Source organism: Eulemur rufifrons, chromosome 30 (genome assembly GCF_041146395.1).
Source record: "Eulemur rufifrons isolate Redbay chromosome 30, OSU_ERuf_1, whole genome shotgun sequence".
Classification (NCBI taxonomy): domain Eukaryota; kingdom Metazoa; phylum Chordata; class Mammalia; order Primates; family Lemuridae; genus Eulemur; species Eulemur rufifrons.
The window spans coordinates 37,059,072-37,086,767 of NC_091012.1; the positions used below are offsets into that span (position 1 = coordinate 37,059,072).

Genomic DNA, 27,696 nt, shown 5'->3' on the forward strand with positions numbered 1-27,696 from the left:
TGAGGAAGGTATATTCATTGGGGACCACAGGGTGCCAACACTGAACAATTTGATTGACTGCCCTTAAATCCTTAACTAATCTGTATGATTCATCTGGTTTCTTTACAGGTAATATGGGGGTGTTGAAGGGAGACATACAGGATTCAAGGAGACCATCCTTCAGTAAACTTTCTGCAATAGGTTCTAGTCCTAGCCTTCCTTCTAAAGGAATTGGGTATTTTCTTCTGACAGTCTCCCCTGGAGCCTTAAGATTAACTTGTACTGGGGAAACATCTAGCCCTCCTCGATTCTGTTCCTTTGTCCAAACTTCGGGGAAAATTATTTCCTCCTCCTTTGTGGACAGAAGGTTTAAGGAAACTTGGGTTGCTCTTTGGTTAACAGCTAATTCTATCCCTAATATTGACATCAAGTCTCAGTCCAGGAGATTTGTTCCTGCTTCGGGCACAAAAAGAAATTTTACTTGTGCTTTCTGGCCTTTCTATATGACCTGAGTCTCCTTGAAAATTGGGATGTTAAAACTTCCCCCTTTTGCCCCTGATACAAGCAGACATTCATTGGACAGTGGCATAATGATGGGATGGCACATTAGAGAGGAGCAGGCGGTTCCTGAGTCAACAAGGAAGGTGATTTCCTCTCCTTGGAGTCCCATCTCCAAATTTATCAAGGGCTCTTGGTAGGACCCTTCAATATAAAAGAGCCCCTGACCCCCCTATTCTTCAGCAAAAGTCATGAGGGGTATTATCTTTTCCTCTTTCTTGCAGTCTGGACACTCCCTTTTACAATGTCCTTCCTTTCCACATTTGTAACATTTATCCTCTCCCCTTCCCCTGGGTTGCCCTTTTCCTTGTCTTCCCTGGACACGCTCTCCGTGGGAGGCTTTGGGTCTTTTGATTTCTAGGGGCCTTATTGCCTCGGGTTGCTTTTTCTATGGCAGAGAGCATAATCTTTGCCTTCTGTTTCTGCTTCTCCTCATCTCCTATCACATACACTTTCTGTGCCTCTCTGAGTAGGTCCTCTAAATTCCTGTCCTGCTAACCCTCTGGTTTTTGCAGCTTCTTAGCACTGTCGGGCCAACTGTTGGCCACAGAATGTAGCTTTAACATCCCTTGGCCTAAGGGGTCACCAATATTCAATCCTGAGTACTTTCTCACCTGTTCCTTTAACCTTGTTAAAAACTCTGGGAGTCCTTCCTCCCGCCCTTGTTGAATATTGAATGCCCTCCCCATGTTTTGAGAATGGGGAACTGCTTCCCTTATCCCTTTTATAATCAGATTTCTAAGATCTCTCATGTTGTTTCTGTGGGCTTCATTATTATTGTCCCACTGGGGCTCCTGATTTGAAAATTCACCTCTGTGGGCACCTCGTTGGGGCCTGCCAGGTGCTTACATTCCCAGATGGCCATTGCTGTCTCCTAATCATCCCCTTCTCTCCCCAAAAAACAGAATACTCAGGATCGACATGAGCTCAGCCCATGTGTACATCTGGGGACCTAGAAATTGATCCAACTGATCTGCAACCCCGTGCGGGTCGTCTTCTTTTTCTTTAAATTTCTGACTTTCAAACTAGTAAGGGGAGTATTAACAAACCCTATTCTTCCGGCCACATAGGGGAACTTCCCGAAGTGGGTATAATGCCTGGGATTTTTCTCCACAGGAAGAAAAGGGAAAATTTTGGATGTCTTTCTTACATTGTTCTATTTCTTTTCTTAAATTGGGGAGCGAAGGGTATAGGGTTGGGGTAGGAGGTGAGACCCTTGCAGGAGGTTCAGGTTTCATCTCTTCCTTACTTACTTACTTCTTTGGTTCTTCCCTCCAGGGGGTCCCAAGAGGGGGAGAGCTTCTCTTTTTCATCTTTTCCTGTTTCTTTATTGTCTCTCCCTTTAAGAGGGAACAAAACAAAGGGACCCTTTCTCCAATAGGGGGCATAGCCCATTTCTTCCTGAAAGACAGGGCTCTGCTATCAGCATATTCAATTAACAGTTGGCAAACAAACCCAGTCTTCGTGGGAATCAAATTTGGGCCAAGAGAAAGGGGGTTTAAGAATGGGTTCTTGCATCCGAGTGAAACAACAATATTTTACCATCTATTAGTCCTAGCGGGCTATCAGAGGGAATTTTATCTTTACTTCTATTTTCTCTAGAGATTTTCTTACTTGTGTTATTTCCCATCCCGGCTTCCTGGCTGTGTGTGTGTGTGTCCTAGAGGTTCAACCCCACCCCCGCCCCGGAGGTTTCTTCACTCTTGACTTCCACTCCGTCCGTCTCTGGCCGCTTCCCTCCCGGGAATTTAGGCTCCTCTTAACATTGGCATGTCGGTATAAACCTCCAACTAGGATCTAGTTCAAGACTAGATACCGCCTTCAGTCGTATGAGGCAGCCATGGAACCGCAGATCAGGACTTCACAATCGCTTCGTGCCCAAGGCATGTCTCAGTCACACACACACTCCCTCTGGAATGTCCGGACCACCAAGGAAATACTTTGTCGCCCCCTCGACTTTTCTTACCTTGGTCCTTGCACGGAGTTACCTGGTCACCGCAATTCCTGCTCAGGCCTTTTTCCCTGCATTGCTGAGAGCCCAGGTTCATTCACCATTTTGGGGAGTCTCGATCACCTCAATCCCAAGGACTACCACAATGAGGTAGCAGGACACATCTTCCCCAGGAGCGGGGATCGAGTCCTCCTTCCAAAGGGAATGGGCGATCCCAGACAAGCCCCTAGATAGTTAGAAGTAACCCGAGGTGCCATAAGAAAATAGTCAGACACTGCAAATTGTCTCAGCAAGACAAAATCTTTACTTCTGATCAGAAGGGCAAATAGCGGCAGCAAAAGCAGCCAACCAGGCAGGATATCGGACAGAATATTCCTTTGGCAGAAAAGATTAGGCCAAAGTCATCTCCTGCTACACCCTGAACTGCTTGCCAATATGTTTCAGGCATTATGAGGCTTCACCCCTAAATTCTTTAGCATTTATTTCTTAAGAAAAAGGACATTTTCCTATGTGACCACAATATCATCCTCACACCCAAGAAATTTGACCCTGATACAATATTTCTACTATACAGTTCATATTCAAAATTTTCCAATTGTGCCAATAATGACTGCCCTTTAAAGATTTTTTCTGTTTTTTAATCCAGTTTCAAATCAAGAATCGTGCCTTACATTTGTTCTCTTTAGCCTCTTCTGATCTGGAACACTTCCCTGATTTTTGTTGCCAGTCTTTCATGACACTAACATTTTGAAGCATACAGGCCAGTTGTTTTGTAGAATATACCAGTTTAGCTTTGTGTGAATGTTTCTTCATTATTAGATTTGGGTTCAACATTTTTGCAAGAAACTACAAAGGTGACGTTGGATCTTGCTAGATTTTCTCTTTGTGAAATTCTGAATAAATTCAACAAAGCTGAATGTGTGTTTGTGTGTGTGTGTGTGCGTGTGTGTGTATACTTTGCTGGTGCCCTAAGCACGTGTGTGTCATTAATAATCATTGCTACCATCCTGGACATCATGCAAAGCATTGATCTCTGTATTGACTTAGAAGCAGGGCTTTGCATGCTATAATGCCAAACTTCTCCCCCACCCCACTAGTGTTAGTCTATCAACAATACATCCTCACCAACATTTATTGTCCATTCTTTCATTTTTGCCAAACCTATAAGTGTAACATGATATCTTGTTGTGGTTTTCGTTTGTATTGACTACTAAAGAGCTCAAGCATTTTTCTTTGTGTTTATTGGCCATTTGTGTTTTCTCTTCTGTGAGAGGCCTGTTTATGCCTTTTGTTTACTTTTTGGAAGTTGTCTTTTTCTTACGTATTTTTAGAGCTTTGTGCATCCTGTATAACTAATCATTTATAAGTTATCTACGCCTCAACTCTCATGAAATAGTATCACATAAGGCTAAGCATGTAGATACTGCAGAGGTTCTGGGTTCAAATTCCAGTTCTGTCACTTCCTGTGTGACTCTGAACAAATGATTTAACCTCTCTGCTTTTGTTTCCTCATCTGTAAAATGAGGGTGATAAGGGTACATTCCTCATAGAGCAGTAGGGGGGCTAAAGGAGTTAATACACGTAATGTGTCAGAACAGTGCCTGGCACGTAGTAAAGAGTAAAATAAGTGTTTGCTGTTGTTAGCTTCTTCCATTTTGTAGCACCCATGTCATTTTGAGATTCAGTGGACTCATGAAAATGCTCATCTTACACGTGGTCGCCTGCCCCATTTTGGGATCTCCAACCATAAACTGCTTCCCTACAGCCATGTGTCACAGCATACATACTCATAACTGAGGTGGCTCCACCTTGTACAGGCAAGTGTCTACAAAGTGATGTCCACTCCTCCAAGGTACTTTAAGCCAATTAAGTTTTTAATTGTGAATAGGAACAACATTCTGCAACCCTGAAGGGCCGTCCCCCAAATCCAGAGAGATTAATGCCAATAAGTTCTCTGCTCCACTATAAAGACCCACAAACACCCTAAAGACATTTCACCCAACTTTTGAGACCTAAAAGTATCATGATTTATTCTACAACAATTTAAGAAAGTCTCTACTCATGATGGGGCCCCCAGTACCTCACAGCAACCTACCCTCCTCCCCACCTCTCTCCCTGGGCCCTCTTCCCTCAACTTGGGACTTTCTTTGTGCAGTGCTTCAAAGACTAGTAAACTACAAGGGCACCCAGAGGCACGCTGGAAATGCCCCTTAACTGAACGAATGAATGGAGAAGGAAGGAATGTTCAGCGTTGCTAGGTAGAGGTGAAGAAAGGAGGAAAGGAATGTTGGATGGGCAGCAGGGCGCTGATTGGCTGGTCTGCAGAATGCAGCAGGGTTAGAGCAAGCAACGTAGGACAGCCTTTCTTTAGACCAGGTAGTGGCTGCCCAGCGGGGCCGGACGCGGTGCGTGATCAGCAGCCCTGCCTACTGTGCGGGTCCCAGGCGGGGGCCGCAGCCCTTCGGGCCCTGCCCCGCCCCGGCCTCCGGCGCCTCGGCCACGCCCCAAGCGGAGGCCCGGCAGGCGCCTGCGCACGGCGGCACGAGCGCCACCAGCAGCTCGCGGCTCGACTCCGAAGATGGCGGACCGCGGCGTCGGCGCTGGCGGCAGTACATCCCTGAGGGGAATGCGGGAACAGATGGGTGAGCGGGCCGGCGGCTCGCCGTGCGGGGGCTGGGGTCCGCGTGGGAGGAGGGGGCTCGCGCGGTCCCGGGGGCCGTTGGAGCGGCGGGGTCCGCGCCAGAAAACTTTTCTCCAAAGTCGCCTCGCGCTGCGCGATCCTCCCCTCACCCCTGCCGGAGCCCCCTGGGATGGGACAGGCAGTCGTCCTGGGCCGAGGGCGGGAAGGGAAACGGCCGGTCGACGCCGCCAACTGCCTAACTGTCGCCACCAACTGCCTAACTGCCGCCACCAACACCCAGACCCCGGCGGGCGAGGCTCGAGGGAACTAATGCGCGCTGCTGAGGCGGGCGGGGTGGGGGTGGCTGGAACCCCAGAGCCGGCGGATGGCCCCGAGCCCCGCCTGCCGTTGGGGGCGATGGACGCCAGCGCGACCGCACGAACTGACGCGCCCGTACCCGTGGCCAGCGCCGCCGCCTCGGCCGGGGCAGTCCTTCCAGGCTCGGAAAGTTTGAGTTTTCCCCTAGCCCCGGGCGTTCGCGGGTTAAGGCTCTTTTAGTGTCGCAGTCCTTCTTGTTCCCAAAGGCTTGCCTCTCGCACCCTCCAGCGCAAGGTCCAGGGAGGGACGGGGCGGAGTGGGGGGGTTTAAAAGTTGTTTTGAGAGTTAGGATGAAACTTGGCTGTCTGCATCTCCTGATTTGCTTGGTGTAGCGCTTGCTTCGACAAGATGTCACCTTCCTTGGGACATCTTGCAGTCCCTAGGCTGAACTGAACGAGAATCAGCACTTCAGAGTGCTTTCTCTTCAACGGGTCCCATCACCAAAAAGTCCGCCCCCCCCCCAAAAAAACCATTTAACCTTATAAAATTTGGCAGCGCAGTTGCTTAGTCCAGGAAACTGCTTCATTACCTGAGCGAGATAGTATTTCTTGCTCGTGGAAGGTTGCTTGTAGCCTGCCTTCAGGCTAGTTTGCTCTGCTATGAGCGTGAATAAAACGATTTTATTGAAATCTTTAGGGATTTTTTTCACTTGCGATTAAAAACTTTATTTTGGCTGCAATGGGGAGGCCATACATTACTTAAGAACACTTTGAATCAGCTCTCCAAAGAGTGTGTCAGAAGCAGATACTGACTTTCATCATTCTATTAGAGAGAAAAGACTGTCTAGCTTGTGCTTCACTTAGAGAGTCTCCAGTAAATTTGTATTGCGATACTGAAGGCTCTCTGACACTGCTTTATTTCAGTGATTTAAATTAACCAGCATTTATTCTAATATATTGGATAATCCCCTAAAAGCACGTGTATATTGAATGTTGGAATGTATTTTAGAACTATGTAGGGGACAGTTTCTTGCAAAAGCCATGCAAAAAAAAGCTTAACCCAGGACCCCACTTTACATCGTTGCTGCCCATTTCACGTTAGGAATTGGAAACATCGCATGTTAGACTTTCACAGAGCACTAGCTTGACTAGAACTGCCCTCCTGGTCTCAGCGTTTTCCTGAAGGGGTCAATGAGACAATGAAATGTTTTTGCTAAAAGGTCAATTTCAACTCCTGCTGGGAGCCTGGCTGCAAGATTTAAAACAGTGTCCTGGGCAAATATTTAGGTGCACAGCACAGTCTACATGCATTTATTTTCTATATTCATATATATGTTTTGATGTATGCCTATGTAAAATTACATTTATTGAGTTGTTTTCTGTGCATAGCACTGTACTAAGGTTGTCACATACCAAAGAAATATTTATTTTAAAGCATGTGTTTCATATTTTTATGCAGAATTGTTTTAAAATAAAAATTTGTTTCAATGTTTCAACCAGATGAGTATAAGAAACTTTGTCACTGACTTGTCACCTTTCCTTTGTTTTTCTAAATTCACAAATGATTTCCCAGTTTAGAATAAACTATTCAAAGAATACTTTCTACAAATGTAGAAAAAATTACTGAGCGTGAGAGCCAGATTATCATAGAATTTTAGAGCTGTAGAAACCTTGAAGTTATCTCGTCCAACGTGCAGAGTCTCAGCTATAAAATCCTAGGCAGCTTCTACAACTTGAATGTGTGCTCTAATGAAGAGCTTATTTTTCCAGGTAGCTGTTCCATTGTAGACAGCTCTAAATGGTAGAAAATTGCTTCCAGGACATCAAGACAAGCTATCTTTGGTTTAAACTTGGGATCTCCTGAAAGTCTCTCTCACCCCTATGACTTTGGCTGTTGTTTGTGGCAAAATTCCATGGATCTGCCTCATTTTTGTGGTTCCCTGATCACAGATTTCTTTGTTTTCCTATTATTTTTTTCCTTAATACTTTTATATTTCAAAATAAAGTTGCTTTTTAGTGTACAATTAAATGCTAGGTTCACCACCCACTACCTATGTGACTGGGGAAGTTATGTTTAGCTTTAGTTTTCTCGTCTTTAAAAAAAAACTTGGGCAAAATAATGTGTACTTTATAAGATTGTTGTAAGAATTAAATGAGGTAATACAAATCAACTTTGTAAGTGGTGAAGTGATATATAATATTTGTTATGGCAGTTTTTAGAAAAGTACCATAAATACAGGCTAAGATTCATAATTCAGTTTTAGTAATAAAGCACACAATTTCTTATTTAATCTCCAGACAAAAGGTAACTTTTACTTTAATTTGGGGTTTAGAATTAGTGTAAGAACTACAGAAATACTGTATTATACTTACTATACCTTGCTGTTACTTTAACTGAATATTAAGTAAATTCCTTCATTCATTTAAATGCATATTAAATAAATTCTCTCATTCAGTGAAGTTGAATAAAATGTTGACTCTGTTAAGGCCAGACAGGCATAGATACTTTCTTCTGTTGCCTGGACATTTTAAGTAATTTTTAAAGCCATGTCTGTGAATGTACTTCTTGCTAGCAGAAATTTGGACATAAAGATGTAAAAATCAGATTTGATATTATTACGTTAACATTTATATGATTTTTCTCATTATTCCTACCACAGCTACTTAAAGTTATTTCTGTTTAATAAAATCTTGAAATAGTCTGGTAAAAATGTGCATTTTGAGAGAAATTGTCAGCTAAGTTGTGTCAAATACGCACTATCCTTAGGACTTCTTAGGACTTCTAAGCAGGAGAAATGAATGTGCCAAAAGAATACTACAACGTACTTTATTGTTTTCTTGGTGCTCACATAGAAATGTTGCAAGTGGGGGTTATGTGGGAGGGTTTAATTTATAGACTGTATTTAAGAATTTTTGTTAATACACTAGTGCTCAAATTCAGAAGATAATTGTGGTCCACAGACCAGTAGTTAAATATTAAGCTGAGAAGAGTCTAATCTTCAAATTTAGCTAGATCATAGATTATATGAGCTATTCTGTCTCTGCAGTTAAAAAACATCCTTTTTCTCTTTTCTTTTTTGAAATGATGATCCCTATGACAGCAATTGTGATGTCACTTTCAAGGTTCCACTATAAAATAAGTTCCAGATATCTTTCCTCAGTGACAACTAACATCTCAGAGTCCATTCATTCTATAAGTGCAAGGACAGCCCTCTATTCTCTTGGTTATTTTAACTGCCCATCTTCAACTGTGCTATTTTCTGGATATATAGAAACCAGACTTCTATGCAATATTGCAGGGGCATATTTCCTGTGCTTTTTATACAAGGGTAGAACAGAGTTAGTTTTCAGTATTATTCTCCATACTCTTCCTAGAGATACACAGTACTGTGGGGCATTTTAGATAGAGCCATACAATTAAAGGGTTCAGGGATTCCCCTGTAATAACTTTTGTGTGTCCTGGAATTTTAGTTTTTATTTTCCTCAAATTGTGCTACCCTAATCTTACACTTCATCCTTATTGAATTCTATTTATCACTCTTCTGCCTATTTACACAAGACATGTGTTAGCACCTTATATAATTTATATTTGTTTGCTTGACATTTTTCTATGTAGAATGATATCTCATTGGAGATTTCCTTCTCCTAGATTAGTGGTTCTCCCTCTGCCTTCACTGTGCATCACAATAGAGCTCTTAGCTGTAGGTGCCTGGGCCCCACACGGGGGGGGGGGGGGGGGGGGGGGGAGTTGAGGGTTGGGGGAGAGGGGCAGGAATTGCTAATTTTTTTTTTTTTTTTTTTTTTTTTGGAGACAGTCTCACTCTGTTGCCCAGGCTAGAGTACCCTGGCTTCAGCCTAGCTCACAGCAACCTCAAACTCCTGGGCTCAAGCGATCCTACTGTCTTAGCCTCCCATGTAGCTGGGACTATAGGCATGCGCCACCATGCCCGGCTAACTTATATATATATATATATATATATATATATATATATTTTTTTTTTTAGTTGTCCATATAATTTCTTTCTATATTTTTAGTAGAGACGGGGTCTTGCTCTTGCTCAGGCTGGTCTTGAACTGAGCTCAAACGATCTGCCCACCTCAGCCTCCCAGAGTGCTAGGATTACAGGCGTGAGCTGCCGCGCCCGGCCTTGCTAATTTTTTTGTTCTGGATACACATTCATATAGTTTATTTTTTTTTAATTTTAATTTTAATAGATTTAGGGGGTACAAGTTGAATTCTGTTACATGTATGTATGGCATAGTGGTGGAGTGTGGGCTTTTGTGTATACCCATCACCCATATAGTGTACATTAGGTGACTCTAATGTGCAACCAGGGTATAAAGTCCCTGATCTAGTTAATTTATAAATGTGCTTCTTACTATTGGGCCTCATCTCTGAGGATCTCACTGTTAACACTTTGCTTCCAGATTCAGATCCATAAATTTTTAACCTTTTATTTTTTAAATTCCCAATTTATGGCAAAACTTACTTTTTCCAATTCCTTCTCAGCTCAATTTTTCTAATACATGGTGTAATGTATTGTCTGAAACATTTTCGAAAGCTATTGATCATTGGCTCCCACTCATCCACAAGCTTGTGTACCACTGCCACTAACAACTTTAGTTATCTTTATGTTTATAAATACCCTGGCATACCCACAGTGAACACTTTTAATTCTTTGTTAAAGTATTGTTGAACATTGTAAGTACTCAGTACATCTTTGTTGTTGACCCAGATTAATCAGTCATGATTTTACCTTATAGAAGTGGTTCTATCCTTTATCATCAAAGATACAATTCGCTGTGATTTGCTGACCCCTGTGTTAACTGTTTGTATTCTTAATATCTAATCCTTTTCCTGTATCTCCTTGTATTTTAGTTGCTGCAGCTCATGCAATTGCTGAAGAAAGAAGAAATCAAAGTGGAGTTAGCCCGATTGTGTCCCAGTCTTCAAATCTGAGACCAGCATGTAAACCAGGTATCATTTCTATAATGCTTTGATAGATGTTAGTGTCATATCTTTAAAATTTGATATCCTACTAATGTCTAACTCTATCTTTTTTTTAGTAATAGATGGATCTGTGCTTAAAAATGATGTAAAGCAAAGATTAGCAAAGGAGCGCAGGGAAGAGAAGAGGAGACAGCAAGATGGTATATTTTAAACTTTTTAAAAAAATCAAAATGAATGAATTTTATGTATATATTTATATATTTGAAAATATTTTGCTTGCTTTTCCTGAATTTTTTCTATAATAGATTATAATTTTTATATCATGTATTATGTTGGGTTAAATCCTTTTACTAAATCAGGTAAAGAAGGCCCATGAAAAGTCTTTGACTAAATTATTTAATTTTTGAGGGAGTAGTTTCTGTTAGCTTTGATTTTCTGAAAACTTAGGTATGAAAATTTTTTCAACATTTGTAAAAACAAGCAGAATGGGATTTTAGTCAAAGTGATTCTAAAAATTAAAATAAGTTGCTAATAATCCTAGCATAGATAAGGTGAAAAGATGCTCTCAAGTTGTAGAAAGATTATTCTTTTAGATCCTAATTTATACGAAGTCACACTTTAGAAGCATTTAGTGAGGGAAAATCTGAATATGGGAAAACATTATGGTATTCTATAATGTGATATATGGCCAAGTCCATTCATGTAAAACCAGCATGCTGTATAGATGAGGACTTTGAAAGAAGTTTCCTAGTAGAAGGAAACAAAACACGTATTCTGCCCTTGTGGTTTTTTAATGTGTATTTTAATATACGGCATATTAATCTGGTGAGGTTTGACTTCTGCTCAAATCAGAAATATAACATGAAAAGATTTCTTCTTGATTTGGAATTATAGTTTGGACAGGGTGAGAGTCATCTGGTGTGGACAGTCCAGTTCTCCAGAGTCACATGAACACCCAGTGAAAGTGGTTCTTTAGAGACCACCTCTGTTCATTTGTGTAATCTTTAGTTACTAGCACAGTTTGTATTATTTTAAGAAAGAGAATGAGATATGCTAAATTTTTCCTTCTATGTGTGTAATGTGGAAAACTTAAATATTTTCTTGGCTCTTACACCTTGAAAATGTATTTGGAATATTTCAGCCAATAAAGAAATGCAACTACTTGAAAAAGCAAGAAAGGCCAAGATCCAATATGAAAAACAGATGGAAGAAAAACAGCGAAAGCTGAGAGAGCAAAAAGAAAAAGATGAGCAGCGGAGAATATCCGCAGAAGAAAAAAGAAAACAGAAGTTAGAGGAAGAAAGGGTACATAATTTTATAGCCCCTTCATCAGATGATACACTGTGTTGCCTGGGTCTGGAACATTTTTTTTTTCTTAGCCCTTCTCTGCCTTTACTGGCCCTGTAGAAAGGGAGCCAATCCTAGCTCTTTCTTTCTTCTTCCCTCCCTCTTCCCCTCAGCATTGGCAGTTCTTGCCCCTGTCCTCATAAGATCCCAAGAGCTGAGACCCACTAGCCTTAGGGAGGAGGAGCCTTGTAGATCCAAGAACAGAACCCCGTCTACCTTCAGGATGTGGCTTATAGGGTTTGCTCTGACCTGCTCTATCTACTACCAGAAAGCATTCTCTGTTGTCCCATTGCCTAGAGAGTAAAAAGGGCAGACCCCACTGTCTGACCCTCCCTCACATGCCCACATCTGACTGATTTCTTACAACTCCTCTAATGGTGTAACTCCCCAGCCAAGTCAGAGTGCTCGTTCTCCCTTATAGCTTCCCTGGCTCCCTCCTGTGTGTACCACACTGTCTCCGTCCTTAGCCCCCTGTCCCCTGTGTTCCTCACATTCTCTTTGCTGATGGGACCCCTCTGGACCTGTCGTTGATAGGCAGCATATCTCTTGTTTTGTGGCACTGCCACTCTTTTTTCCTTTCTGGACTCTTTTTTTGTGTGTGTGTCTTTAGTACTCTGTTGGTATGAGTCAATGGCTTTGTTACGCCCTCTCTTTTACCCTTCTGTCCATCTTCAGTCAGTTTGCCTTTTGTTGTTTATCTTAGGCATCTGGCTAACTGTCTCCTTCTGTGTGATTCGCTCTCTTTGACGCCAAATTTTTCTCTTTGTAGGCCATTCCGCTACTTTACTGTGAGTATGCTTGACTCCTTCTGAAACCGGCACAGTGTCTGTGATACCAGTCTCTTTCTTGCTGGCATTCTCTGTTTATTCCAGGGACTCTCAGGTGTCCCTAAATAAGTCTTAGCTTAGTCTGTCTCTGAGTCTCTGTCTGACTCTGGCCTTTTTCTGCCTGAGGCGGCTCGCTTTTCTTTCTACTGTCTTTGTTTTAGCTTCTCTGTTTTTCCCCATTTTTGAACTCTTTGGACTCTCTGCCTGTTCTCGTAGTGTATGTATATTTCTTATCTCCCTCTCATGTTTTCTGTTGTTCTAATTTTGGTGTTTCTTTTTCTCTCCTTTTCTCTTTGGTTCCATTTCTTCCCATGAAGCTGCTTCTCTTTGGCTTTCCCTGTGATGCTCACTTTTCCTCCTTCCTCGCACACACAGTTGCTCTTGCACTTGCTTTACCTCCAGCCCTGTGTTCCATCTGGACATCTTCCTGGTTCTAGGTCTCTTCTTGTGCCATTTCTTCCCCATCCATGAACCACTACCTCTTTCTTTCTGACCCTTTTTCTGTGATTGTTTATGCTCAGTGTGTTTCATGTTCCAGTATTTGGTAGACTCTCATTCAGAATTTCTGTCATTCCCCATTGTCCTCTGTGAATCATTTCCTTATTTTACTTAGCTGTGGCAAAGAGATGAAGGCCAGAGAGAGAATATGAACTAAGTAAAGACAATTTGAGAACCAAAGAAAGTAAAATAGAGAACTGTGTGCAGAGTGAGGGAGCATCCCTGGAGGAGAGAGAGTCCCAGGGACTGAGACAAAAAAAAAAAAAGAACATCTTAGAGAAAGAAGAAGCTGAGGGAGGGAGTACACATAGAAGAGAAGAGAATGCAACAAAATGACACTGCAGACAGAAAGGGAACCAGAGATAGAACAGGAGGGGGGGCCAAAAAGAAACAACCCCAGAGAGCTAGCTAGATAGTGTAGGAGAGTCCCAGACAGAGCATGGGACATGGGATACTGTAAGTAGCAAAAGTGAGAGAGGAATTCTGGAGAGCAGAGAAAAAACCCAGACTCAGTAGAGCCAAGGAGGGAGGGTGCATGGACAGGAGATACATATGAGACAGGATGAGAACTTCCATTATGAGCTCTGGGTGGCCAAATATGCAAGAAGGAATTTGAAAGACAGCACAGAGGGCGATGCATTCAGAAACAGTGGGATAGAATTCTTATGAATCAGAAATATTTTAATAATGCAAGATTAATCTCTGTTTTCAGTTTATTATAGTTTCAAGGTTTCTAAGTAATTCAGAACAACTTCATTTTAGAAAATTTTCAAATATTGCCATTAGGTAAATTTTATTTTAAATAATTGAAATTGCTTTTTTCCTCAGGATGTGGGCTGCTCTCCATTTTTCTAGTACATTTTTCTTTGTCCTCAGAAAACTGGTGGGGACATTGTAAGGATGATGTTGCTATGAAACAGTTGTTAGGGAAGAATGGAAAACCTCTGGCCTTGAAATTGATTTGCTTATCTGGGCAAATCCATGGTAGGTTACAGTACAGGGATGAGAAATATCTGAGAAAAGAACTCATTTCTGGAAGTAGAGTTGTTTTGCCAGTGTGGCATTTAATTGACATATAGCTGTTGCCCTGACCAGTTTAAATTGAAGTTGGGGTCAAGACAAAGATGTCGATAATTTATTTTGAAACTATTTTTATTAGTTAACACCGGAATTTAAGCTGCTACAAATGCCGGTATAGTAAATGACACTGGCAGAGATTTCACTTTTATGCATGTTGATTTTTTTTTTCCTGCCTCATTTCACAAAGAATTTAAGGTGACTTTTAAAAATCCATACCACACCAGATGATAAAATAAATGGTTGAGGAAATCCAGCAGAGGGGAAAATTAAGGTAGGCAAATAATAAAGCATAAGATGTGATTAGTGTACAAGAAAGTATACAACTCAGTTTCTGTATAATCATTAGAGATAGGCTACAAATTTGGCTCTAAATTTCCTACCGATATAAGCAAGGAGGAAAGCATTATTGGTTCCTCAATGCAGAATCCCTAAGATAAAAAACAAGTTATTTAGGAGAAGCACTGTTACTGGTTGATCCCTGAGACATGTCTCTAGTTACTTTAAACTTTTACGTGGTACAGAAATTTGGTGATGGAGTTGTTTTATAAACCACACATCAAAATTATACTGACCAATGTAATAAATATGTAAAAATGTGTTGGCATTTATTTTAAATAGGAAAGATACAAAGCTGTTCTTTATCGTACTTTGGAACGGAGCACCCGTGCTGAACTTCAGCAAAAACGATGGTCATGGGAAGGCTCTGTACTGGCGAATTCTGAGAGCAGATCTGGTAATTAATACAGCTGTTAAATTTTAAGTTCATTGATGTTCATGCTTAAATATTGTCTATTATCAGATTGCATTTACAGCAAGGTTTGTATCCTAAATGAAAATACTGTGCATAGTAAATTTATATTTAAATTTGTGTCATAGCCATTGCAAAAAAACAGGTAAAATTTTATAATAGATTTTATTTAACTCAATATGCCCAAAATCTTATTTAAACTTAGAATCAGCAGAAAAATGATAATTACTAAGTTTTACACAGCTTATCTAATGCATATTTTAAAAAATAAACTAAGTCTGCCTTGTTTACTGTTCATGCACTATAAATTTTCCTATATGTGGACATAATTCTACACAATTTCAGAAAACGTAAATTTATATAGTTTGGAAGGAAGGAAACGACGATGAACATGGTGTACCTGATTAATGCATGTCAGTGCTTCTTATAACTACATTGTGAAAAGTCATTTTGTTTCAGCTAATGATGCTTTCTTGAAATATGATTAGAGTAAATATTACATCTTTTCTCAGCCAATAAGAGATCTGCATCTACTGAAAAACTCCAACAGGGGACTTCTGTTTCCAATAAACAAACGTGTGTGTCACCTGCAGTTCTTCAAAATTCTGTTACCAAAAGTAAGTAATTTCCTGTATTCTACTGGGAATTTCACTTAATGAAATCAATTCTTCATGTGTATTTTTACAGTACTGCTTATTTATATTATGAAACATTTAGGTTTATTTCAGAAGAGTACCACTTTATTTTACAGGAGAGAGACATATTTTGTATTTTCATCAATATAAATCCTTTTGATTTTTGTATTTAGCACATCAGTTGGGATTGTTGGGCTCAGATAGCTCAAACTGATAAGAGTGCGAGCGAGCAGCGGACAGGTTGATATGCTTTACATATATCATGTTTGTTATTCACAATTATCTTGTAAAATTGACAGGCAGGTATAATTGCCTTCCTTGTTTTATAATTCAGACTCCAAGAAGCTCAGTGATTTCTACTTTAACATCCTTTCTTATGGTTTATATTTTGGTCATTTGATAGATCATGATATTTAAATTATACCTCTCATTTTAAGTCCCTGTTTTCCCCCAAAGTAAATAAAGTGATAACAATGTTTAATGATAGATGTATTGCCAAGCTCTACTTTACAACTTTTCATTGTGGCAACACAGTATTGTTTCAAATAAAATGAAGTTATCTACTATGGATACTTCAAATATCTTTTTGTTCCTGATATTTGCTTTTTAATTAATGTTCCTTATTAAAAAGAAAATCTATACCTGAGTGTGTATTGGTGACCGTTTCTGGCTTGTAGCACATGTTGCTTCTCAGTAATAATTGAAATGGATTAGGCAACCATACCCATCAATCAAAAAAAAAAAACCCCGTTTTATTTCCAGAGGAAAAAACAAGAGTGATCTCAGCAGGAAAAAGGGCAAACAAATTTCACATCATTCTCTCAAACTTAGCCATTATAAAAGATGAAGAAATACTGCTTTTGTGCCTTGTGAATTGAAAAAGGCATAATTATAGTTTGAATTAAAAATTTTTTTGCATTATTTAGGTAGCTTGACATTTTTTGAGCAATGCTGATTGCTGTAAAATTCCAGTACAGCAAAAGACTTTGGATACCATTTAAAATATAATTGATTATAACAGTGGTTAACCTCATGAAAAAGATTTAGATTTTTGTCTAAAACATTATTGTAGTTATAATATATTGAAAAGGATTTCTGGGGGAAAATGATTTTATTCAAACTTACATTATGTTATTTGTACTTTTAGGACTCTTACAATTTCAAAAATGAGCTTAAAAGATTTTATTTTGTTGTCAGTCTCACTGTATTACATTTTCTCTTCTAATGGTCTAAAAAAAGTTGATCCACTTACCACCCCCACCCTCTCAATATGCTTTCCCAAAGCACTTTTATGTATACCCTGGGTTCATTCATAGATTAATGTGGGAAGATATGCTCTAGCACCTTGCTTGTCATATGGTAAAAGTAGTTTATTATTCACCAACTAAATCCTTTAGAAAAATTAGATAGCATTAATTGCTTTGCCATGTTTATGTACTTTCATTTTAACATACCTTAATTGTTCCACAATAATTGACTGTCTTTTACTATCTAATTGCCCTGAGGAATTTAGCAAAGATTTATTCCACAGACATTTATTACATATTTAATGTAATGAGCAAACACTCATATGCTTTCATTAATATGTCTATTTGCCATATCTATGAGACATGTAAAGAGAAAGGACAGGTGATCACTTTCAAGGTAATAATTAAATTGTACTATGAAGGAGCAATTCCAAATAACTTTTTAAATGATTTCTTTTTTTTTTTTTTTTTTTTTTTTTTTTTTGTTGAGACAGAGTCTCACTTTGTTGCCCAGGCTAGAGTGAGTGCCGTGGCGTCAGCTTAGCTCACAGCAACCTCAGACTCCTCGGCTTAAGCGATCCTACTGCCTCAGCCTCCCGAGTAGCTGGGACTACAGGCATGCGCCACTATGCCCGGCTAATTTTTTCTATATAGATTTTTAGTTGTCCATATAATGTCTTTCCATTTTTAGTAGAGACGGGGTCTCGCTCAGGCTGGTCTCGAACTCCTGACCTTGAGCAATCCACCCGCCTCGGCCTCCCAGAGTGCTAGGATTACAGGCGTGAGCCACCGCGCCCGGCCTTTAAATGATTTCTTTACTAGTTTTTAATACAAGGTATGTGTGGACGATACTTTGTGAAATAACTTGCTTGAAGGTACAGTATGTTGCATACTCTGAAATGATGAATTCTGTAATTAATGATTTCAGGGAAAATAATATCCATATTGGCATGTCTTACTTTTGTAAACTCCTTTTAAATCGAAATGAAACCTGCTCAATCCAGAGAGATCAACATTTCAGATTCAAATGAAGTTCATAATCTGTAATGTTTTAAATCTTGGTTGATTCAAATAGTCTATTTTTCTTCTACTCATTATAATTGTTCACACCATTTTGTCGTTTCTTACAGTATGCTACTGAAGGATACTGCCTTAATCACATGGTTGAATTGATTACACCCCTGTGGTTCATGCTGCTCAATCACATTATCAATTCAAGGAATTTTCAAATGATGCTGAATTGTCAGCGTGTACTTTAATTTACAAGTCACCAAAAGAGAAATTATTTCTTTCTTTTTTTTTTTTTTTTTTTTTGAGACAGAGTCTTGCTTTGTTGCCGGAGCTAAAGTGCTGTGGCGTTAGCCCAGCTCACAGCAACCTCAAACTCCTGGGCTCAAGCAATCTTTCTGCCTCAGCCTCCCGAGTAGCTGGGACTACAGGCATGCACTACCATGCCCGGCTAATTTTTTCTATATAGATTTTTAGCTGTCCAAATCATTTCTTTCTATTTTTAGTAGAGACAGGGTCTCGCTCTTGCTCAGGCTGGTCTCCAACTCCTGACCTCGAGCGATCTGCCTGCCTCGGCCTCCCAGAGTGCTAGGATTACAGGCGTGAGTCACCATGCCCGGCCAAGAAATTATTACTTAAATGGACATGCCTCAGTAGCCTGAGCTAGATATTTCAAGTGATATAGAAAAGTTTCTATACCAAGCAGATTTTCCTTATGAATAATTGAATTGCATAAATTGTGACATCTATACCAAATGTTAATGCTTTTGTTTCAAAAAATACTAGTTATAACTAAAGCATAAATTACTTTTAGTATTAGACGTTGTCTCTAAAATTAAAGGTATATTCCTAATTTGGGATCTTTGATATTGTCAAATAATAGCAGACATGTTTCCTCTTAATTTTAACCATTTTCTAAATAGTTTAATCTCATTTCAGATAACTTACAGTGGAAACTAAAAAAAAAAATTGTCTCTTAGTGTGTCCCCCTCAAAAAAAAGGAAACTAGTTTTAAGTTTGGGGATGTAGAGATTCTGTATATTTGAAATTAAATAAACTCTTACAAGCAAAGGTAGAGAAGATGAAAAATATTTGACAAAGGGGTGGGTCACTCCTGAAATAATATACTTAAGTAGTTTGTGAAAAATAATATTTCTTTGCACTTGATCTCTAGGAAAACCGGAAAAGGAGAGAAGCTCATCTTTAAATAGAAGAGATAGCAAACTACATTCATCTACTGATACAGAACAAGGGGAAGAAAAGCCAGGTGGTTAGTTACATCTAAGTACAAATCTTAAATAGTGGTTTAAAAGAGGTATATTACATTGAGTTATTTGAAAAGTTTTTCCTAAAATTGGAAACCAAAATATCTCTTCTTGAATGAAATAATGTGCTTTGGTGCCATGGTTATTTGGCTGAAGCCAGAAAAATCTGTCTTTAAATGAAGCGTAATTCCTGCCATCATCTGACAAGGTGTCAATAATGAAGCTGAGGAAATACATCACAGAATGTTGGTATAGATAGGTTTATACTGGAAGACTTGATTCACTCCCAACATTTCATCATTTTGCATTTAGAAGTTACAAATTACTGGCCACATTTTGAACTTCAAAGCTTTACTCTCTTGCTCCATAGCATTAGCCACCTATGTCCTTTGTGCATATTTTCACTGCCTATTATTGCACACAAAATTTCATAATTATTACTAAAGTACTTTATTTAAAATAGTTTCTTTAATACCTTTCCCTAGCATTTTCCTTTCACATGTGTTTGTTGCTTTTTGTATCATACTGCACCATTTGCTTACAGAAGATTTTCCACATAATTGATTCAGGTCAAATCCTATTAGAACAAATGCCATTGACACAGGGATCTTTATGAATATAAAGATTTAATGGAGTAAGATATTTACAGCAAAATTCACTTTTAACAAAAGATTTTAGTCCATTGGAGCTTTTGGCAGTGGACCTGACCCTTATGATTGTCAGTGGCACATATATCTATAGGAATTCCTGTAAAAGCTGTTTTTGTGTGCAACTTTTTTTCCACTTGTGATTTCCTCCATAAAGACTCCATATGGTGGGGAATGGTTCTATTAAATATGTTACCTAGATTCCTTCCTTAGGGTTGTTGTGGTAAGATGTGGTCTTTCCCCCTTTATTCAGGTAATCTCTTCCCTGACTGGGCAGTTTGGTCACATGACAGTGTTCAGTCCTATTATGTGTTTCTGGGAAAGTCACTGTTTATAGCAGCTCACGTTGCTCTTTCTTGCTTTGCATTTATTTGTGAGATCCCAAATTGAATCCTTTTTGATTTGTTCTCATCATTTAGTTCATCGCTCGTATGTCAGTTCTCAAGAGAATAATTTAATCAGTCGCCTGCTCATCCCAACAAAAGCGTCGTTAGCCAGAAGCAAAAGTGCTGCTTCATTATCCATCCCTGGAAAAAATATTCCAGGTAACAGGCATATGGTGGAAAGCCTAAAGGGGGTGGTAGTGTGTTTTTACTTAAAAATAGGCTCTATTACTTAATTTGTTGCCTTTAGGCACCAAATAAATTTGAATCAATAGTTACCAAATTAGTGATTTTACCAAACACTTGATGTTGCATATTTATCTTATGACTTCTAGCATGGATAGTTATCTGGGTAATAGGTCATTTTTAGGACAACTGACTTTGGTGGTGGTTATTAAGTTTTAAAGCTCTATAGATTTTTAAAGTATAGAAAAACTTTACTAATATTAAGGAAGAAAGTTTCCTATTCCACCCTCCTTTTTTCCTAAAATGTGGAGGAATAACATTGAGCCACCCTTCAGCTTCTAATTAGGAACATAAAGGTTGTTAGTAAAATAAAACAAATTTTCAGGGTTATGTGGACATTCTCATTTATGGTTTACACGTAGTGTTAGGTCTGTGGGTAGCAAGATCCCCGCTGCATGATGGAAAGCTAGAATGTATTGTTCTCATCATTTTTTTCTCTGTTTTTCCCTTCCACTTTTTCCTTCCTAGAATATATCCCACCCCCTTTGCTTTTTTTTCTGTCAAAATTCATCTGCTTGGTAAAATGAATCAAATGTTATCACATATTTTCTTGTAATGCAACCATACTTCTTTTGGTTCTAATTCCTGACTTTTTTAATGCCCAGTTATATGTGTGTCAGGTTATTTTCTGCCATTCTCCTTCCCCCTAACCTATGGTAAGATATTTCTATTACCACCATCCAAAAACCTCAGTATTTTGTCTTAAATTTCTATAGCTAATACAAATCTACTTATTATACTTCCTGTATTTTCTGTAGCACAAACTATTGGTCTTAAATAATGTGACTATTTAGGTACATGCAGATATATAGATAAAATGTTTTCTCCACCAAAAATGAGGGACTAAAAGATAACATTTAATTTAGTCAAAACTTTTATTCATATTTAATCAATCTTTGGTAATGTGTTCTATTTTAATTGTTTGATGAAATCATGTGAAAATTTGCCATCCATATTTAAAGATGAGGTGGCAGATAAATTTACCAATTCTTAAGAAAGCCACTACCAGATACCTTTTTTAAAAAGGTTTACCTTATTATGTAAGCAATAAATAAATAATGTAGAACAATTTTTTAAATGTAATCCCATATTATCTTAACACTCACTGGTAACTTAATATTTTTCTTTGCATTTATATATTTTTTTCACAAAATGAGATAACCTGCTTTTATTTAAATTCAATAAAAACCATTTTCTGTGTCCTAAAACTGCATATTACTACTCTTAATGACTGCCTTCACATAGTCCAAATTTCTTGTGGAAAATTCGGATTATATTTTCAATTGTTTCAATATTATAAACAATACAGTAATTAGCAACTTTGTACATACATTTTTATGTATTTATCTGATTTTTTCCTAAGGATAAACCTAGAAATGGAATTGCTAGAACAAAGAGTGTGTACTTTTTATGCTTCCCAGGGAAAATATACAAATCTACACTCCTACCAGCAGTGTATGAGGTTGCCTGGTTCCAAACATAGATGTTATCGTTTTCCTCCATCTTAGCTGACACCAAGTATTATCATTTTTGTCCATTTCATGGGTAAAATATATTTAGATTGGTAAAGCTGGAAAGGGACCTTGGAGATCTAATCCACTCTGGTTAATGTCTTTTTATAGTTTCTAGTATAGGTGAGAAAATACTCTTTCTTACATTCTGTTCTAAAACAATCAAGTATAGAATATCTTACATAATGGCCTGTAAGGGTAAGATCTTTAGCCCTGGTGAAGATGTTTAGATTGCTTTTAAAAAGGGTTGAAGATCTTGTAATTTTCTGTGAAAATCATTCTGAAATATAGTATGGTTAAAATAGAAATTGCAAACATCAACCTTGGAGAAGTATCTTATTTTTATCTGTAATAGACAATTGCTTTCACAGCAACTCTCTTGTTGGTGTTGCTTCTGAAGTACTAACTGTTTGATGGTTCTGTCTGTGATGCATTTTACTAAACATTGCCTGTGTTGTGTTTAATCCCTGTGCTTTCCTAACAAACAGTCTGTTTTCTCTGTTCCTGTTGTTATACTGTGTATATGGTGTGTCTTTGTCTTATCAAATTTCTAACTTAATGGAATTTCACTCTGTCCTTGTTCACTTACAGCCATCAACAATCACATAGTCCAGCATACAAATGTGCCCTCTCAGAGCTATAGTAGTGATGAATTGAAGACTACTATCACGGTTCCCAAGTCAACCGTGAAAATGCCTCCTCAAATAAAATTAGAAATCACTCCCCAGGAGAAAGTAGAGACACCCCTCAAGGCAGGTGTGAAAGTACCCCCCAAGGTGAATGTGGAAGCATTCCCCAGGGCAGGCATGGAAGCACCCACCAAGGAAAGCATGGAAACATCCCCTAAGGCCAAAGTGGAAGCAGCTCCCGAGGCAAGTGTGAAAGCAGCCCCCAAGCTGAGCGTGGAAGCTTCCCCTGAGGTGAATGTGGAAGCGCCCCTTGAAGGGAGCATGGAAGTGTACCCTGAGGCGAGCGTGGAAGTGACCCCCAAGGCGAGCGTGGAAGTGACCCCCAAGGCGAGCATGCACTCCTCCCCTGAGATGAGCGAGGACTCATCCCCGTTTGTGAGCGTGAATGTGTCCCCAGTGGTGAGTACAGATGACTCCCTTGAGGTGAGCGTGGACACATCCCCTGAGGTGAGCGTGGACACATCCCCTGAGGTGAGCGTGGACACATCCCCTGAGGTGAGTGTAGACACATCCCCCGAGGTGAGCCTGAAAGTGCCCCCAGAGGAGAGCGCAGAAGCATCCCCTGCGGTGATGATGGAAGTGAACCCCAAGGTGATGGTAGAAGTGAACCCTGAGGTGATGGTGGAAGCGCCTCCTGAGGCAAGCGAGGCAGCGCCCCCCAAGGCATCCCCTGAGATTAGCATGGAAGCGTCTCCCAAGGCGAAGGTGAGAGACACTCTGCAGGTTTGTCAAGTGCCTTTTATTGACAAATTTTCTAATGTAAAATATTAAAATATGTATATTTTGTTGTATAGATCATGATAGGTCAGATTTCACAATATAACCAATTTCTTATTTATAACATTCTGCCATAATATTCATAAGATAACTCACTTAAACTAAGAATTTAAGATTTCTCTGATGTTCATTGTACCACTTTCCCCTCAAAGCTAGAATATTAGTTTTAGTAGAAGGGAGAAATAATAAGTTTATGTTTTAAACTCTGAAGAAATATTTTTTTAAAAAATGTTCTAAACCCTTAATTAGGATTTAGAAATGGAGTTAGGTTTTGAAGTAAAAGATTCTTTTACATTAGTTGTTTCTGTGATCTACTTGAATTGTGTAATGTGAATTATTAGTCTGGAAGAAAATACCTCTGTACCGAATTCTCATGCACTAAAAGAAAATTGGGTTTTAAGGAACTATAATTGTATTTTATTCAGTTTTTCTCTTGAAAGGCCAGCTGCCATAAAAGAGTTGCTAGTAATTTCTTATCTTACTGCATTGATCTGTTCAGAAATCAGAAATGGACAAACAGACCTCAAACTCTATTACCAAGAAGTGCCCATCTTCGTACATACCATGTTATAAATGGTCATTGTCTCCTGCAAGCGGGTGTCGTCCACCTTCTCCTATTAGTACTAAGTAAGTAGCTTATTTGCACTGTTCCTGATGGGCGTTATACAGGACTAATTCCATGTCAGTGTTTCATGAGTGAAACAATACAAAAAAAACCTTTAATATGGATTTACTTTTTAGAAAAAATCCCAGATTATAATATCATTATCTCATAATGTCAAGACATTATATTTCATGAAATTGTACATTAAAAATAAATTAACACACATGTATTACTTTTTCTCAGCAGGCAAATCCAAAAGAACCGACCCCCGTCACCTTCATCCGTTGTTTCAAAACAATCATCACAGCCTACTCTTTCTAATAAAATACCTGTTCAGCGTACCCCAGTTGTGCAAAATACATTGGGTACCATCAAAAAAAATAGAGAAGCAGTTTCTACAACCACTAACAAATGTGAACCTTCGAGCCAAAGACATATGATCTATGAAGGTAAGTTCTTTCACTAAGAAGTTTATTTTAGCAACACAGAAAATCTTAAGGTAGTTTGAGAATGGTCAATTTCATTTTATTCCCCAATTGAGAGAACTTTAGGGAGTGACCTTTCTTTTCGATACATCATTTAACCACTCATTGGTATATTGGACTGTATCTCCTCTGTTTGCTTGTCCTTGTGAGAGCTTCTTCCCTACCCCTTTGTTTTGGAAAATCCATTTTTGAAACCACTGTTAAAAGTACAGGTTGGATGAGAGAGTTAGTCTAGGTCTTTCCTGCAGTCCCTTACAGCTCTGATATTAAATAGTTCTTGTAGAGAGCACATCTAACCATTCGTGGACGAGCAGATTTTCCTCAGGAGGTTTAGGTCCATTTCCATGGACCATACCATAAAGTGGTATGCCTTGGTTTGTGTAGTATTTCTGAAAGTGCCATGTTGTTATTTTGCCTGCCACATGCATTCTTTTCTTTTTTATTATGTGTCACATTTTTAGTACCCATGGATGTTGCTTTTTTAAGGAATTCCAATGTGAATTCTTTGCTACAGAAACCACTGTTTTATTACTATTTATTCCTGGTATGTCTTAAAAGCCTCATTTTCATATGTGATTTATTTAAAAAAATTAGTTACATAGACTAAAATATTATAATATGCATCCACAGAGTCATCTTATTTTACTCATAGTCTTGGGTTTTTTTGTTATCTATTTAGCCACTTTATGATCAACCAAATGTATATACTATTATCAAAGCTTAGGTAAGCAGAAATTATATAGTAAAAATGATACACAAATCTCAAAATGTATGCCAGATGTTTTTTTGTTTAGTTGAGTATCTAAGATACTTGTACCCTTCATTCGGACCAAGTGTAATCTTGTCTTCCTCTATATTCAGTATATCTTATTCTTTTCCCATGGGGTCAATTGATGCAGTTATCTCAAAACAGCTAAAAACAAAGAAAAGTACCTTGTTTCATTTTGGAACAAGTAGTTGTTAAAAAGAAACAAAATGCTACTTCTATTGTTAGGAGGGAAATTAGAACAAAATCTGTTACATAATCACCTATAGTTTGCTTATGATTTACAAGTTTTGGCCTACACACGTATTATTTGGTTTTTTAATGTTTTGGATTGCATTACACTTCCTTGTTGGACTGAGAGACAATAAGTTCCGTAAACTAATTGTTATACATATTTATTTAAACTAGAGTCTGGTAATAAAAGCACACCAGGTACTATGAATGCTGAGGAGGCAACAAAAATTTTGGCAGAAAGACGCCGCCTCATTCGGGAACAAAGAGAAAAAGAGGAAGAAGAAAGACTCCGGCAAGAAATGGAGCCAAGGTCAGTACAAAGTCATCCTTCCTATACCATAAATCTTGGCTGGGGCCCAAATTTTTCAAGTCAGAATTTTACCCTCAAGTTATAAAATTGTCAAAGAGTAACTGACTTTTTTCTTCAGTGAGGATCAGAAATTCCTCAGTGCCATCTAAACAAGTAAAGAAAGTATAGGAAGCATTTCAAGCCCTTGTAAATGGCTGAGTAGAGAGGACCCTGGTATGTAGATGAGTAGTGCAGTCCATTTTAGACTCCATACATCACGTACCATTAAGGTTTGCTAGGAGAATGCATAAAAATCATGTCCAGAGTCCAATCTCTTAGCTGTAGCACCAGAGTGATCACATAAGAACATTTGTTCTTAGTCCCTTTCTTTATAAAAAACTTAAAACTTGAGGATTTGTAAAACTGGAAATTATACTTATTCATGTTTTACTTTGAATGCTTTCCAGTGATCTTTGTGACACCTGAGTCAGGCCAGTGAATCTTTGCCGGAAGGATTTCCTGTGGGGAGCAAATCTGACGTACAGTTGTGAACATTCAAACTCGAGCAAAAGGTTTCTTGAAAAAATAAAATACAACAAAATAAAATAATAAAAAAAGGTTTCTTGCTCCTCCATCTTGTGGCCTGTTTTATGTTGGGCCCTATAATGTAAACCTCTGTACACTGGCTGCAAGGAATAGCAACAGTATTGACTTTGCTTTTAAGTGTTCTTTGAAATACAATCACGTACTTTCCATATACTTTATATGGGTTTGGGAGAAAGGAGAAGGGGATATTACGAATAGCAAAACACCTATAACTTAAAGAATATTATTCATTACTTCATGTAAACAGAGGTAATTTAGCATTTGAAAGCACTAAATACTAGGGAACCACCAGACCATCCTTTTTTTTTTTTTTTTTTGAGACAGAGTCTCACTCTGTTGCCCGGGCTAGAGTGCCGTGGCGTCAGCCTAGCTCACAGCAACCTCAAACTCCTGGGTTCAAGCGATCCTCCTGCCTCAGCCTCCTGAGTAGCTGGGACTACAGGCATGCGCCACCATGCCCAGCTAACTTTACATATATATATATATATATATATATATATTTTTTTTTTTTTAGTTGTCCATATAATTTCTTTCTATTTTTAGTAGAGACGGGGGTCTCGCTCTTGCTCAGGCTGGTCTCGAACTCCTGAGCTCAAACGATCCGCCCACCTCGGCCTCCCAGAGTGCTAGGATTACAGGCGTGAGCCACTGCGCCCAGCCCAGACCATCCTTTAAATTACCCCATCACCCCCACATGAGATTGAGTGTGAGCACATGTAAATGAGGCCTAAAACAGTTAAGGGATGATTATCTTGTATGTGTGCATGTGTATGTTTTTTAAATGCAAACTAGTCCACTACTTGGCAGAAATCTTTTTCTACTCCTAAGCGTTCGTTTCCTCAATTTAAGAAGGGTGGAATTGTGTAAATCCTGTGTGGTAACAACACAGAAAGTGTAGTGAATCTGGTACAAATATAAATTGTGTTACTGTACATAAGCAGTTTCACTATGAAAACTCAATATTGCAAGGTGGATATGGTAGCAAGCAAGATAAGTACTAAGAGTTATGTAAATACTCTCAGTGTCATTAGGGAAATGAAAGATGTAGCGGAGAAAGCGGTTGAAGGCCAAGCAGAAGAGTTCTCAAAACTCGAAGATGAGCAACAACAAAAGGATACTAAAGAGAAGAAAGGATGTCAGGATCAAGAAGGCCAAGAAGGACTACTACAGGTTTGCTGGCATGACACTTTATCAGGGGATGAGAACCAGATCATAAAGTTCTGTTGGAACCCAAAGCAAAAATTTGTGTCTCTGAGAAAGGTGATGGGCAGATACAGCATTTTCTGGCTGCATTTTTATATTACAGTCTCCCTATTCCCCAATACCACTGCAGGTCATTCTCAGCCACCCTCAGAAAATCCCAGAATGTTTTCCAAGTGAAAGAAGCAGAAAGCAGCAAATTGTAGATTAGCAGTTCTTTAGTTTGAA

General features: G+C 38.9%; 1 protein-coding gene across 1 annotated transcript in view; it reads left to right on the forward strand.

Moving 5' to 3' along the window:
- The first annotated feature begins 5,066 nt into the window (after positions 1-5,066).
- The window catches only part of MAP7D3 (MAP7 domain containing 3), a 29,314-nt gene continuing 6,684 nt past the window's right edge, over positions 5,067-27,696 (forward strand). Inside the window, exons 1-12 of the mRNA XM_069463114.1 lie at positions 5,067-5,130; positions 10,305-10,403; positions 10,493-10,576; positions 11,518-11,681; positions 14,747-14,861; positions 15,389-15,493; positions 18,941-19,033; positions 22,533-23,212; positions 23,784-23,911; positions 24,132-24,337; positions 25,548-25,683; positions 27,291-27,438. Coding sequence (XP_069319215.1) covers positions 5,067-5,130; positions 10,305-10,403; positions 10,493-10,576; positions 11,518-11,681; positions 14,747-14,861; positions 15,389-15,493; positions 18,941-19,033; positions 22,533-23,212; positions 23,784-23,911; positions 24,132-24,337; positions 25,548-25,683; positions 27,291-27,438 — 2,022 coding nt within the window. The remainder of the gene's footprint in view (positions 5,131-10,304; positions 10,404-10,492; positions 10,577-11,517; positions 11,682-14,746; positions 14,862-15,388; positions 15,494-18,940; positions 19,034-22,532; positions 23,213-23,783; positions 23,912-24,131; positions 24,338-25,547; positions 25,684-27,290; positions 27,439-27,696) is intronic.